Genomic DNA, 15,446 nt, shown 5'->3' with positions numbered 1-15,446 from the left:
ATCAAAGCTAATGTTTCAGAAGCAGGAAAAATTAGCGATTTGAGCGAGCTTGACAAGGCCAAATTGTGATGGGTCAGAGCATCTCCAAAGCTGCATCTCTTTTGTGGTGGTTCTGGTCTGCAGTGGTCAGGATCTATGAGAAATGATCAAAGGAATGAACGGCGGTGAACCAGCAACAGGGCTGTGGGTGGCCAAGACATATTGATGCACATGAGGAGCGAAGGCTGGCAATGTGGTGCTATACAACAGATGAACTACTGTTGTTCAAATTGCTGAAGAACTAACACGGTTCTGATAGAAAGGTGACAGAATACACAATGCATGGCAGTTTGTTGTGCATGTGGCTGCAGACCGGCCAGAGTGCCCATACTGACCCCTGTGCACCACCGAAAGCACCAACAATGAGCATGTGAGCATCAGAACCAGGCGTGAACTAACCGTGACATCACCCATTGGTTTCAACGCCGAGAAAATGAAGCCCGGCTTTTGCTACTTCCTGGTCGCCATTTTGGATTTTTTGGAGCCAGTGACGTAAAAAGCGTCATCAAACAGACTGGACCGGAGAGCGACTGGGGGCAGGATTGGCTGAGGACTCTCTTATCCCGCCCACATTTTACCGCAGAGGCTTCTGTTGCTGTCCATCAAGTATAGCCACGCCCCCTGGATCCGCCAACTTTAACGATTTATTTAAAATTCAGTATTGATTTATTTTAAGATCGGCCACCTGATCTCCCATTTTGACCATGAAAACTAACGGGGGGGGGGGGGGACTCCTGAGCTGTAGAACATAAGTCTATCAAATTTTATTTTTTCCAAAAATGAATTGGGGTCTATGGAGCAAAAGCTTTTTGGAGCCAACCCTAGCGGACGGCGTGATATTGCAAGTTTTTGACACTTCCGGGTTGGCTTCAATTCTGGAGCCAGATGCTATGTCCATCTTTATATACAGTCTATGATCAGAAGTGGATCACAGAGCAATGAAAGAAGGTGGCCTGGTCTGATAGTCAGTCTTTTACATCATATGGAAGGCTTATCCATCAGTCCAAGACACACTATGGGAAGAAGCCTAGCACACAGAGGCAGGGTGATGCTTTGGGTAATGTTCTGCTGGGAAACCTTGGGTTCTGCCATCCATGTGGACGTTACTTTGACTACAACATTTACATGTAATGTATACATTTACACCTATTCTTCATAGTGATTTTACAAGTTATTATTTGTAATTTAACAAATCAGGAACAGGGAAAGTAAAATATTTATAAAGTCTAAGAAAACCATTATTTTTATAGTGTACAGTTACACCCCAGGGACATTTTTATGATCCAGATGTCCCCTCAGTAGCTGCTGCTCTGTTCAGACTCTTTGTTGTGACTTTAGGGCAAAAGTTAACCTCATGTTCACCACTGGTCCTTACAGAACCTGTCCACTATACTTTAAGATGCTCCTCTGATGGTCAAACTCGACCAATCCTGGTAGATTTGGGCCTCACTGAATATTTGTGACCTTCATCATCCTTCATCTGCGTTGCATAGATGCACAGAACTTGCATTTGTTTGTCACAATAATGTCAAATTAGACTGAAGGACACTTAAGAATTACACAAATATATTTGAAAGATGCAGTTGAAAGTTTAAAAAATCTCCCACCAAACAAGCCTGCAAGCCTTTTAAGTTCAGCTTTTATGTTACAAAATGATATATTCACAATTAGAACATCTGTAAAGCAAAGTCAAACACAGCGCAGCCTTTGAAATGTGCATTAATGTCCCAGTATGACAAACACAAAGTAAAGTTAAATGATGACAAAATGCACACAGGAACCTGAGGAGACTTCCTATTTTTAATTTGGCTCATTTATGGGCCCCCTGGTGGTAGTGGGGCCCTAAGCAGCCATGTAATTAGTTGATGCCTCGGGCCAGCTTCAGGGCCTGCTGAAGTGAAACATGTGTTGTTATACTTATTGTTCTGATTATACGATTGTATAGATTCACTTTTTGACACTGAAGCATGCTCTTCTTCTAATGCTGCATCTTTTAGCATAACTCCGTTCATATGTTTTGTGTAGAGATGATGTCTGAGTCCATGCAGTGCGGTTAAAAGCTTCATATTTCTACATTCCTTTGCTCAACCACCAACTCTTGCACCATATATGCTCCTTCTTGCACATGTGTAATAGTTGCATGGGCACAATTATTATCCCTTTGACATTCTTGCAAGAGATCTATTTATTTTTCCCGTATGTCTACATCGTTCTTTGTGCTACTTGAGTCTTCCCATGCTGTCCAAGTTGAACTGACCTTTTCCACAGCAGACATTTTAAACTGTCAAACACAGTCAGAGCTAATAACACTGTTCACTGCTTCACTGCGATGCATTAAGTGCCGGAGCGTCCTGCTATGACAAGTCGAAATATATGCTGTGAGGAAGTTTGATAAATTGTATTCATTTGGGAACTGTAAAAGCGAGACAAGTTTGCTTTGGCAATTTGAAAGTCCTTTGCAGTGTAAATTAAAGCAATAAAGAGAAAAACAGCACAAAAGTCTTTAAATTCAAACTAAAAGAACAGAAAGGAAGTGAAAAAGAGGCATTTGTGATTAAGGTGAGTATTTAAGGCTCAGTTGACATAAAAACCTAAATTTAAAGGTGGTTACAGTCATACAAACTCATATATTCTGCAAGTTTGTTTAGGGTTTTGCGGCGCACAGGAACTAAATGCCTACAGTCAGCAGTTTTAATTTGGCGGTCACGATTCGCATCAGTAAGATTTATGAAGAAACCAACAGAAGAAACAGCACATAAAAGACAAACTCTGCAAAGTTATAACTGGAAGTAAAAAGACAGTGAAGAACCCTGGCAGGTTACGCATGCACAAATCCAAAATGATGAAATTTTTGTTAACACAGCAGGAAATTCTTTTGTCTTCTGTATGTAAACCTAAAAGCAGCCAGGGTTAAGGTTAAAATAATGAAAAAGATGCTTTTCAAGTAGACATATGAGCTCATTTTAATCATCAAAAGTGTACAAAAAAGCAGCAAAAATGAAAGAAATTAAAGGTTGCGCATTTTAATAGAGATAGAGCGAATAAAGTAGCACTAGATTCACTCAGTTAAGCATTTTTTTTAGGTTTAAATCTGCGCTTTTTAAATGCACGTGGGACTATGTAGCTCAGTCCATAAAAATTCCCACATCTACACTTCATTTCCTAGAAAGCAGCTGGAACAACCTGTTAAATCTCTTATCATTTCCATTCCATCACCCCCACGGCAGCATTAATCCCTCACATGCCCACTAGTCGGAGACACTGGAGCCGAAGGCCTCAGGTTACCAGCTGCAGCAGGGCTAAAGGCTCACAGAGCAGATCCCTGTGGGGCAGGCTGAAGGCTTTTTAAGGGGAGAAATGTGTGCAGGAGGATGCGGTTCACCGATCAGCTCTTCTTTCTCATGGAGTCAGTGGCACCGAGCGGTTCATGTGAGGACACGCGATGCAACACGACCTGAAGACTGGAGGAAACCGTGTCCTCCTGGAAACCCACAGAGGAGGATGCTGACGGGTCACCAGGTCTCAACCTCATCTCACCTCTACTGTTGTTATCTGTGCATGTAGCAGCCAGGAGAACAGGCAGATTGCTGCTGATTTAGGTCTTGTGGGGTTCTGTTTTTTTAAATTTTGTGTTTAAAATAAGAGAAGATGCTCATTCCAGTGTCCACAATGAGAAACAGTCCACTCTGACATGAAGGTAAATCAGAAACAGAGCAAAAGACAGCAGATTTTGGTCAGAAAATGTACCCGAGCGGTTGATAAAATGCTCTTTTAGTATGAAAAGGTGGCAGCAAACACAGTATAGAAATACTTATATTACATGTTTAGTATTAGTGTCCCTTCCACAATGACATATTATTAAATATGTATGTTATTTATAAAACAAAATGTGAAAAATAATAAGGTAAATAATGGATGCTGTGACACAGAAGTTTAAAATAGAACTACTTCCTGAAATTTCTACTTGAATTCAGCGACTGTCATTCAATGCACAATATTCTGTTGAACAAAATGGGCAATATTAACATTACTTATGGACGTTCTTTCAGTTTAACTCAGTGTTTCTTTTTAGTACCGAATGTACTTCTGTGAACATCACCTGATGACAAAATAGAGCTCATGTCATAACTTAAATTATGTTTCCATGTCATAATTAAACTTAAAAGATTTGCATTTACATACGATCAGAGGGAATAATTGCAGCTTTTATTACATTTTCTGCACTTTAGAGGCTTTATGAATTATATTGGCAGAGGTATTTTCAGTTCATGTAAAAGTGGTAATAAAAGTATTAAAAATGTAATTATTGTAAAATATACTCTAGGATTAACAGTGAAGCATTCTCTATGTAAAATGTTATCAATATGTCGCTGTTTTATTGGCTTATTAGTGACGTTTAAAGTAGCTTTTTATTGTTGTAGCTGGTTTTAGTTTTACATGTGAAAGGTGGACATGGTCCTTATATCTTTATTTTTGGCCTTTAACATGTAAATATCCCCCTTGTGGGATCAATACATTTAATCTTATCCTATCTAATGCAACAGCAGATCAACATATATTGTATTTATGTACTAGTTGGGTGAATGCAGTCGGTCATTTCAAAATAAATTCAAAAACACACACTAACAAACACAACATGAGCAGCCAAAGCCATATTTTAAATCTTTTTAATATATCTCACATTTGATTTATTTACAAAAGACAGTGGCTTTGTGACATAAAACTATGTGTTTTTTTTGTAAAATCAACATGAGAAACAAATGTGTACCAGAAGCAGAACCGTACGGAACACAGACATAGATAAAGAACATCAGGGGAGCTGATCGCCGTCGTCCTATTTGTCTCTCTGCAAACGATAAAAGGATCACAATGTGCACCTCTGTGGGAGCGGATGTGTTTATTTTGTACGACCCCGAGTTTGGTCTACATACAGTATTGCCTCCGCTTTGGATAAAATGACATCAGTGGCTGTTTATCAGCAAAATCTGGAATGTGTTCTCTACTTTTATTCACTATTTAAATGTCCAGCGGGTTCCAGCAGCGGGGGGGTGGGGGGTGGGGGGTGGAATCATTAAACATCTCCAGGCATTCTGTGAGTAAACTATGGGCAACAACATACTAATGCAGATATACTTTGATATATACCTGTAATTCTGTAGGACACACGATGCTCCGCAAACAGTTTGGCACAAATGTAAAGGCTGAGCGTTAAGTCCCCCCCCTCCACTTAGGGAACACGTTAAATAAATCAATAAAATCTCTACAAAGTCACAAAGAGACTAAAAACTCCGACAGAAAAGGCTGAGATATCGTCGTATTTGCTGGATGGCTACTTTGAACAGCACTTTACAGAACAGCTACAGGCACAAACCCAAAGAAAACGAAAAGAAAGCTGCATTTAAATGAAGGGGAAGACAGTACTTCTTGTTTTTTTTCGACAGCAGTGCTCACAGAACTCATCTGCAATTTATAATAATTTATATTTGGGCGATTATTCAAGTGTGCAAGTGAATCTGCAATTCTGACATTACAATGACTGTACTCCACTAATACTGCAAACCATAATGATCATAATAACCATAAGAATAACAACATAGAGCAGGACAGAACTGAATGAAAACATCACATTTAGAATTGTTCTTTTTCTTGACACAGTGTAACAGGTTGTGGAAACCTTATACGTAGCTTATAAGACAGGCTTGAATGTACAAATCTGAAAATAGAATGAAATAAAATCACGCTTCCTGTTCAGATTTCCCAGGACGTGCTGCTCCCACACCTTCACCACGTTGGCATTTACTGAAAAACCAGACGTCGCACGTTATAATTTGACAAAACACTAAATCCGAAGACAGAAACGTAAAGTCAACCTATATCCTGATCTGTATGCGACTCAGAATAAACATCCTCACTTTGCTTTTTCCAACAAATTCACACACCGACGAACTACATGCTTCACCCAAAACTGCTCTTAGGATCCACATTCTTTGCTCGCTTTTGTAAGAGTTTCACTGGAAAACGAAAGAAACAGACTCAGGGAACGACTGTGGGAACCAAATCTTACAGCAAGCACATCGAAATAGTAAATAACTGTGGATCTACTGTGTTCATATTTAACTATCGCTGACCTCTGACCTCTGACTCTGTGGTTTCTTGCACCGTATTTCCCCTAAAGTAGCTCTGCAGTCCCTGAGCGCCTACCTTCATTGCACGTTATCGATACTCTTCCGTGAACTAAATAAAGCTATCGAAGCATCTCCTACAGGCTCACTACGACCGCACGTCCTCACACACGGTACAACTCTAAACTACATCTCAGTGCCTTACTGGCTACTGCTAAACATCCTGAGATGCTTCCCTAAACAACGGAGGTTTGGGTCAGTGTCTTTAGGAAGGAGGCACCGAGCTGCGACGAGAGCTTCAGCCGCTTCCGTTTCAAGTTCTCGCTGGGAGGAAACGACACTGTGTTTTGCAGTAGCCCCTCGGTTTCTTTTTTTTTTTTTTTTGGAACCGCACAGCCCTCTTATTTGCAAAGGGTGGCTCGCTGGGAGCACGTTAGCAGCAGAATAGAATGCGACTCAGCGAGCGCGTTTTACGTGCACGATGCATTCTGGAGGTTTGCATCTGATTGCATTCTTCGAATCTCCTGACGACGACTGCAGTTAATTTCATGACTAGTTCTTTAAACAATTAAAGGAAAAGTGCAACATTTTAAGAAATATCTTCATGTGCTTTCTTGCCAAGACTAGAAGGTCAAGATCTGATTTTAGATGAGGTTATGTTGTGTGGCAACCTTCAAAGTACCCAGAAACAGTCCTGCATGTACACTTTTTCGAAAAAATAAGATAGATTTTGTTAACTCGCGAGCTCTGTATATTAGTTTTGGGGACTTCTCTGTTTTTTTATTCAATTTGAGATTGACAGGAATGCTGAAAACATGGAGGTCAATGAGCAAAATAGACAAATTTATGGATTGATATGATTTGTATGAGGTGTGGCAACCTTAAAAACGCCCAGAAACAGTCCAACAGTCCAAAAAAAAAAGATAATTATAGTTGTTTGGGGGCTGATTTTTGCTTTCTAGTTCTTATTTCACGTAGTTTTTGCCTTTTTTCAATCTCTACTTTCATTTATTTATTCATATATTTCTACATTTATATTATTTGTTTTCATCTCATACATTCTAAGTGTTTATTTAATGTCTACTGTTGCAAGAAGTAGGGCCCTTTTGACCTTTGGTATGTCACGTACATATTGAAGAATGGACAATAACTTTGACTTTTGCATCAGATGATCGCTGTTGTCCTCTCTCTAAATCATTTCCCTGCAAAAAGATCACAACGTGTGCACCTCTTTTACAACAAAAAGGGAAAAAATGTAGGTTGTTGGGGGATCTGCATAGTTATTTTTACAAATTTTTGTGTTTTTGTTAATATTGAGATGCTGCCTTCAGGTCTGTATGATAACTCTGTACAACCTGTTTGCTCAACTCGGCCCAAAGCAGGGAGGTAAGTATTCAACCGGGCTTTATTTATGGTTTTATATTAAGTTATGTTACTCTGAAACAGTCTTGTATATAACTTATTTTACAAAAAAAGAAGATAAATTTAGCTTTTTGTGGGCTCTGTATATCATTATTTGAAATTGTGTAACAGGGGAGCACAGTTGTCCTCGTGCATAGTCTTTTTGGAAACGATAAAAAGATGTGTGCACCTCTGTGATCCGACAGTTTGCACGAACACCATTGCTTAAAATAACATCAGTGAGTGTCCATCAGCAAGATCTGGAGAGACTTTTTCTACTTTTAAAACCAGCCTGGTTAAAACTCTGGTTGTAAATGAAACGTTGTGTGGCAAAACAGTCCTGAACTTAGCTTCATTTACAAAAAAAGAAGATAAATTTAGTCATTTGGCAGCTCTGTATATATCTATATATACAACATTATTAAAAAATCTCGCTCCAAATTTTTTTTTTTAGAAATGTTGTCATTTATGTTGAAAGGAAAGCTGTTGAAATTGAACCGAGGACTCACTATTGATGGCATTTGCGCCTTAACCACTCAATTATTAGGTTTCCTTTATTATTACTAACCTTTAAAGACTGTTTTTTCTGGACAGAACCAGTTAAGCTGTTTCTCTCTTTGCAGGGAAGTGTAAAAACGCACATATTTCATTCTTCTAAATTTAGGATTTAGTGCTGGACTATTTTCCATCAGGAAAGTCCTATTTTACCTGTTTTATCTGATTCATCTGCTTCCAGTCTAAGCTTAGCTAACTATGATCTTTTCATATAAGTCTTGGCGAAAAAACTAATGAATTTATTTCCCAAAATATCCTTCAGTCCCTTCCGACTGAGACCAGATCACATTTCGGCTACTGCTGACTTGAGCTCCAGAATACGATGTGCCAGTAAACACACTCAGCGTGAATTCTGAGGCAGGACACTTCTGACAACCCGGCTGTCATCACAAACCCACAAAGAGCTGGCATAGCGTGGTACAGTACCTAAATCCTGACATGAGTGCAACTTCATGCAAAAGAAAAAAAAAAAGATTAAAAAAAAAAGATCGAAACAGACCAAAAAAAAAATAAAATAAAAGAAATGCTAGCGCTAATCATACAAAAAGCAATAAGGGGGAAACGCGTGGTGACAGGAGGCCTTTTTTCCCCATGTGTTTACAGTATTTTATATACAGAATGATCTGCTGCAATGGAACAGTTGGGAGAGAAAGCACAGCAAGCCATTCCTTAGCCGTCATGAGGGAAATCATTGGGTAATAACAGCAGATTTTTGTTTACAGGACAACATACACACTTGCTAATTGGACACATCTTGCTACCTGCAAGGTGTGAAGAAACTTTTTTTTTTTTTCACATAGTGAAATCCTGTTAGATTACAGCATGCATTACTCTACGTGCTAATGCCAGGGGGGTTCCTGTTGTTGTTGTTGTTACTGATTCTTCCCAGGTGATGACTGTACGTCCTTACATGATGGGATGGTGTCGTCTTTCCCTCAGTGCTTCTGTACTCTCGCTGTGCCTGGACAACACAAACAGAAGAGCCGAGCCGCTGACAGTCTGCACGAATTAGTGGAATAAAAATGACTCTGTGGCAGCGAGCCACGATGCATTCGCTACTTTTGGATGGCAGCAGCGGTAGCTCACTACAAAGAGCCAGACAAGTATATTATTCGTCGATAAAGACGCCATGCAAATATTTAGTTGCGGCAAACCGTTCCAAACGAACAAATGAAGAAACAACATGTTCATTATTAGCACCAGCTGCTGCTTCTCTGTTTGGAGAAACTACTTGTACTTCAGGAAACTTGTTTCTCAAGTTAATTTAATTTCTAACGGAAGCCAAGAACGGCTGCGTTTGCAATAATTTACTTTTATTCTATCAGCTTTGTTAGTATCTCCGATTAGATGTTTGAGCTATTCTCTCATGATAACTGGTTAATTATCTTGCTATCTTGAGATATGGTTTCCCAAGAAAATTAAATAATCAAGTAGAGAAATTACCTCTTGTTTTCTAGTAAAAGCTACTTATTTGATTATGTCGCTGAGCATGAGGTAATTATCTCTGGGAAACAAGGTAACTGGATTTTTTTTTTTTAATATTTGTCCAAGAAACAAACTGTAATTTTCTCAACTTCACAATTTAATTATCCCATTGTCTTAGGAGAACACATTGGTGCTGTGATACCGAGGGGGACGGGAAAATTAAATTATTGCAATCACTCCTGTTCTGGGCTTCTGTGACACATTATATATGCATAATATAATATTAATTCATTATAATTCCTACTTTTTTGTTGTTCATTCTGCTTCAGCTGAAAAAAGAAAGTAAATATTGCATGTTCATGCTTTGGCCAATTGTTACGATCAACACTAATATCTCTACCAAACTATTTCTAAAGCTTTAATTAGGAAAGAACAGTATCGATAAGTACCTAAACTCACCTCGGTCCCCTCCGTTCCTCATGTTGGTCTCCTCGTCCTCGGCCCCGTCATCCACTTTAAGAATAAAACCGTTTTTGTTATCACCTCTAGATTCAGGTGTTTTAAAGGAAATCCAGTTGCAGCAATCATGCAGATGATCTGAGATCAGAGGGTATAATTAAGACGAAAAGAAGAGCTTAAAACATGTGTTGCAGACTAACCTGAGTGAAGCTCTTTCACCAGCGATGACATGGTGTTTGTGATTGAGTCAGCAGCAACTAAAAGATCATTCCGAAGATTTCTAGGTACACCTGAGAGACAGAGAGTTTAAAATCAAAGCTAGAATACATTCAGTCTAAAATGCCATGCTAGTGGTAGTATCACTGCATTACCAAATTTATGTTAGACTCCCACCCTGGTAATGTGTCTACATGGGGTTTTTATATGCTAGAAGACACCTCGGATGAGTATTTCCACTTAGAAAATGGAGTGTACTGATGACAAAAATAAGGATTTCGACTCTCAGAGTTTCATACAAAGCAAACCTAAAGAATGAGTCCTGTCAACGTGCAGGTTGGAGCTTTCTGTATCATTCTTCTTCTTCTTTAGAATCGGTTTCCATTTCAAACATCCATCCATTCTCTATACACTGCTCTATCCCCACTAGGGTCACGGGGGTGCTGGAGTCTATCCCAGCTGACTCGGGCGAAGGCAGGGGACAACCTGGACAGGTCGCCAGTCTGTCACAGGGCTGCATATACAGACAAACAATCACACTCACATTCACACCTACGGGCAATTTAGAGTTATCAATTAACCTCAGCATGTTTTTGGACTGTGAGAGGAAGCCGGAGTGCCCGGAGGAAACCCATGCATGCTCAGGGAGAACATGCAAACTCCATGCAGAAAGATCCCAGGCTCAGGCTGGGATTTGAACCATGGATCTTCTTGCTGCATGGCGAAAGTGCTAACCACTACGACACTGTGCAGCCCCATTTCAAACATGTAAGGCTGAATTACTCCAGTATTACAGCCTGGCCTTAGCCATGTTTCTGTTATGTATTTTTATGCTTAGTTTGAAGTATTGCAATAGAAAAAGTTAATAGAAATGGGTAAATTAGAGAAAATTTGCTTAAGGTGTCCGTGGAATTTTTATAAAAAAAACAGAGTTAATGCAAAAAATCAGTGATGGAAACATGCTTTTCTTTAAGTTTGGATATAGTCACCATTAAATTCACATGACAGATTGGTAGATTGATATTGATAGATAGACAGAGATGAGCCTTCAGTGGTTTAATCAAGAGTGACTTTAAATACACCACATGGAAAACATTCGTCAAGTTCTGACATCTTTTAATTCCACGCCAACATTAATTACTCAAAAGTTTCCACATGTTTGAGTTTGCAGTGACTGCTCTTCATTGGAGGTGTTGGTTGAGACTCACCCTGAGCGAAGGCCTCCAGCACGTCTCCTCCCACGCCTGCCAGGCAGTCCTGTGGTGTGTGGGTCGGGGTGGACCCGGCTGAGGTGGAGCGGATGGGCATGGGCATGGAGCAGCCTGCACCGTGGCTGGGGGAGGAATGAGGGGAGCCTCCAGACTGGGACTGCAACGGACAAAAACAACCATGAGAGTTACTTTAACCTCACCTCCACACTCAGGCACCCTCTGAATGGTAAAGGTTTATTGTTTTTGCTTCCTTTTTTTTAAATATGAAAGAGCAAAACATTGATTGTTTCAGTTGAGGAAAGTGATAACAGAATATTCTGCTAAATGTCTTATATTTCTGACTGATTTGGTATTTAATGTAGAGTTGTATTTTGTTTTTACTAATTCTTGGCACGAAGGCAGAAATAAAGAAGTACATTTAGATTATTTTAAGCTAATTTCATCTTCTGAGATGGGATTGAAAGCTCTGGAGAGGGACATTAAGAGATTATAGAGATTTTAGAGGGTTTTTTTGAGTCCGTTTTGGTTCTGTGGGTTCTGAAACATCATTTTATTGTAATTTAAAGAATGAAAGCAGGGAATGTGGTTGAAATTTTATTAACATAAGTTAATTCAACTTTCTCTTGACTTAACAAAAATCTCACCTGCAAGACAGAATCTGCCTGTTTAAGTTTTTTTTTTCCTGATTTAAAGTATTCAAAGCTGCAGTCTTTGGTCTGACCCAGTACTGGTTTTCAACTCATTCCATATTACTGTTTAAATGCCATTTAAAAAATAAAAATCTCACAGTAATTTCATTTAGCTGGTTTAGAATCACTTTTATGACATTGGTGCAATCCTTATTCCTTTGTAAATAAACACTACAGGATGGGCCATAAGTTTCCATACATAAGAAAATGTATAATGGATTTTTTTTTAAGTTTCAGATACCCTAGAAGATGCGTTTGACGCTATCTTTGGGGGTACTTGAAGGCCACGGTGTATCAGGTGAAGCTACGAGACATAAATCATCTCAAGGAACGTATCACCAACGCCGTTACAAGCAAAACTTCAACTGTGCTAATGCAAGTTCATCAGCAGTGGAAAACACGTATTAATATGCATTTTCGAAACAATGGTAATCATATAGAGTACATTATATAAATAAAAACGGTTGCCGAACATACAATGCTTATTTTTCCTATGTATGGAAACTTATGGCCCACCCTGTATTTTACCATAAGAATGAGATAACCGACTCACTGTTACTAGATCACAAATAACAATGAATATTTGGTTAGTTTCAAGACATACTGTGCAATCCTTCCATGTGCAAGCCTTTAATGAATCTAAGCTTCCGATAGCGAGAGAAAAAAGGGACTTAAATCTCAATAATCTCTTCATCAACAAAGCCAATTCTGCGTTTCAGTGGATGAATGCAGTCTTGTGATCACAGATTGCAGCTTAACGAAGAGATGGCCTTTTTGCTTCCAAAGGTGACTTTTATTAAAACAAACACAGAACACAGATGTGACTAAAAGAACTTAATCCGTACGGGGAGAACAAACAAAAACAACAGAGGGGGGAAAAAAAAGGAGTTTTCTGGTAATCCTATACTGGCTGAGTCTCTACAGTGTACCTTTGCTGCATGGAGGGGTTAATGGGAACCATGCGTGGGTGTGCAAAAAGGGGCCTGTGCTGAGTCGCAGAGCAATATCTCATAGAGAAAGGATCACTGTGTGTCTCTGGGACTGGTGCAGGCCCAGGTTGGTGGCTCGCAGCCAGGCAGCAGATGGCCAGCCAGACTGCAGTCACATTAGAAGGGAGGTTGTTAGCGCCGATGAAAGGAACAGGTCCCTGACATTTGGACTGAGAAAAACACAGTTCTCTCAACTCGGAAAACTGGTTTTAGAGATTGCGTCTGTCGCTGTGAAACTAACGAGGAAGCAGCAGCGGCGGTGGCGGCGGAGCAGCTTGAATGTGATGACCAGATAACCGTGTTACATGAATCCTATCATCTCTCCTAACGGCCGACTTAAAAGGTATTATAAAAAACTTCCTTCAATCACATCTGCGTGAAGACGGAGGCGGGGGGAGAGCATGGAAGCATTAGACTAAGTGATGCGGCTAGAGGCAGGTATCGAGCCTTGCAAACTGAATTAAGGGCAACTTACAGCCTGCTTCTGCTCCTCATCCTATCAGCCAGCAAAGGTAAGCAGAGAAAGAGAGCGAGGAGAGTGAGAGTAACAGAATTAAAGCAATGAAAGGAGGAGAAAAAGGGAGTTTCTGCATGCACCATATGTCACAGTTAGCGAAAATCACTGCAGTGTCTCGGCTTGAAGAATTAAACACAACACGTTGCACAAAACAGGCCGCTAAGCTTTAAAACGGAATTATTGAAAGGTAGACAAACCTTCAAAATGCTAAAGAATAAGAGGAGATTTAGAAGATTTAACCCTGCTGTTGTCCTCATTTACAGGCACCAAAAAATTGTCTGAAAAAAAAAATAAAAAAAATTCAGCAAAAAAATTTCCCAAAAGTCTGAAAATTTGCAAAACCTTCAAGAAGAAAATTCCAATAATTACTTAAAAGTTTCCCCTTAAAAGTTTTGTTTTTAAAAAAAATCCCCCAAAATTTGGCAAGAAAATTCTTGTAAATATTTTTCAAAAATGAGTAAAAATCATCCAAAAAATCCTAAAAATATCTAAAGTGATTACATATATATCAGTAAAACGTCTAATATTTTCTTTAAGAGCATTCACAAAAAAAATAGCAAATGTCACTGGATTTTGGTTGATTTTTTTGTGAATTGTTGTTAAGATACATTTTTCACATTTCTTTTTTTCCACCAAAAAATGTTCAAAGATTTCCTAAAAATGTTGAAAATGTGGACATCAGAAGTTTCACTGTGAAAATCTCTATTTTTTCCCCCCCACATTTTCAAACTTTAAAACGGGTCAATTCTGACTTGCAGGACAACACGAGGGTTCATGTGCATCTTAGGATATTAACACTGAGCTCTTAAATGTTCTTGAAGCAGGTGATGCTCTCACCTTCAGCAGCCTCATGAGTCCCTCCAGCTGCACCATCAGCTCCCGTCTGCTCTCCTGTAAAGCCGACATGCGCCTCTCCAGCTCGTCCTTCCTGTGTCTGAAGAAGAAGTTTAGAAATGCAAGCTTTAAATCCATTTGCAGAGCAGAATCTCACACAAAGTGCTTTCCTTGTTATTTATAGTGCAGACAAAATGCGAAAATTAATTTATTCCCTGTTGGAAACCGGTAGTAATTCAATTATTGTGTCCAAGTCAGATCATTTATTTAAATTATTGAAGTAGCCTGCGAGCAAATAATTTCATAAATACATGCATTCTGTGTAGATTTCTTTGCAGATGCCAGACTTGCGTTTAAGTCCAATAAACCAGAACAGCTACAAAAATACTGTGTGGTAAATGTATGTCAAGTCACACGCATTAGCATTGAATTAACTACTTTATCCCACTGCAAAGTCACTCTTGCTCAGATGTTGAATACTGATATTTTTCACTGTTTTTATGTGCATCAGTTCTGCAAACACCTCAAGTGTGGTTATTATTCTGCCATATGTTCCCTAAACACTCGAGATTATGTCTTCTTAAAGCAGGAATATCAAACTACAGGCCTAGTGGTGAAATCCGGCTCTGATGTTTAACTTTCTAAATCAGGCACACGAATAGTTTTCCCACTACGATTTGTTTCCATTCTTGTCTTTTACAGTCATCATGTACATTCTCTCTTAGAAATGCTGAATCGTTGTTTTTTTTTCCAAATATTTTTATTGAGAAGCAGCTATTTAAATGTTATCCAGTTTTTGAACAATCAACATTGCTTCATTTTCACATATAACACCAAAAACACACAAGATACAATACACATATTTATAACTTTAAAAAAAAATATATATATATATAAATCGGTTTTATCTGTCTTACAAACCAATGCTTTTGGAATTTGTCAGTTTATTTTGCTAACACTCTGAAAGTGCTCCATAAATAAAGATTGAT

At 39.0% G+C, this 15,446-nt stretch overlaps 1 protein-coding gene across 7 annotated transcripts in view; it reads right to left on the bottom strand.

Annotated features, from left to right (window-relative positions):
• Positions 1 to 4,690: 4,690 nt before the first annotated feature.
• dtnbb (dystrobrevin, beta b) overlaps positions 4,691 to 15,446 on the bottom strand; it is a 47,945-nt gene continuing 37,189 nt past the window's right edge. For 4 of the 7 annotated variants that reach the window (XM_022210470.2, XM_022210469.2, XM_022210468.2 and 1 more), the window contains 6 exons: positions 14,461 to 14,557; positions 13,582 to 13,602; positions 11,426 to 11,585; positions 10,202 to 10,291; positions 9,992 to 10,055; positions 4,691 to 9,078 (listed from right to left, as the gene is read on the bottom strand). In XM_022210470.2, the coding sequence (XP_022066162.1) occupies positions 9,024 to 9,078; positions 9,992 to 10,055; positions 10,202 to 10,291; positions 11,426 to 11,585; positions 13,582 to 13,602; positions 14,461 to 14,557 (487 nt within the window). In that variant the 3' untranslated portion in view covers positions 4,691 to 9,023. The remainder of the gene's footprint in view (positions 9,079 to 9,991; positions 10,056 to 10,201; positions 10,292 to 11,425; positions 11,586 to 13,581; positions 13,603 to 14,460; positions 14,558 to 15,446) is intronic. The other 3 variants (XM_022210471.2, XM_022210475.2, XM_022210473.2) reach the window with 2 other exon arrangements.

The sequence above is a fragment of the Acanthochromis polyacanthus genome, chromosome 1, assembly GCF_021347895.1.
Source record: "Acanthochromis polyacanthus isolate Apoly-LR-REF ecotype Palm Island chromosome 1, KAUST_Apoly_ChrSc, whole genome shotgun sequence".
NCBI lineage: Eukaryota > Metazoa > Chordata > Actinopteri > Pomacentridae > Acanthochromis > Acanthochromis polyacanthus.
This window is presented reverse-complemented; position numbering and strand designations above follow the sequence as displayed.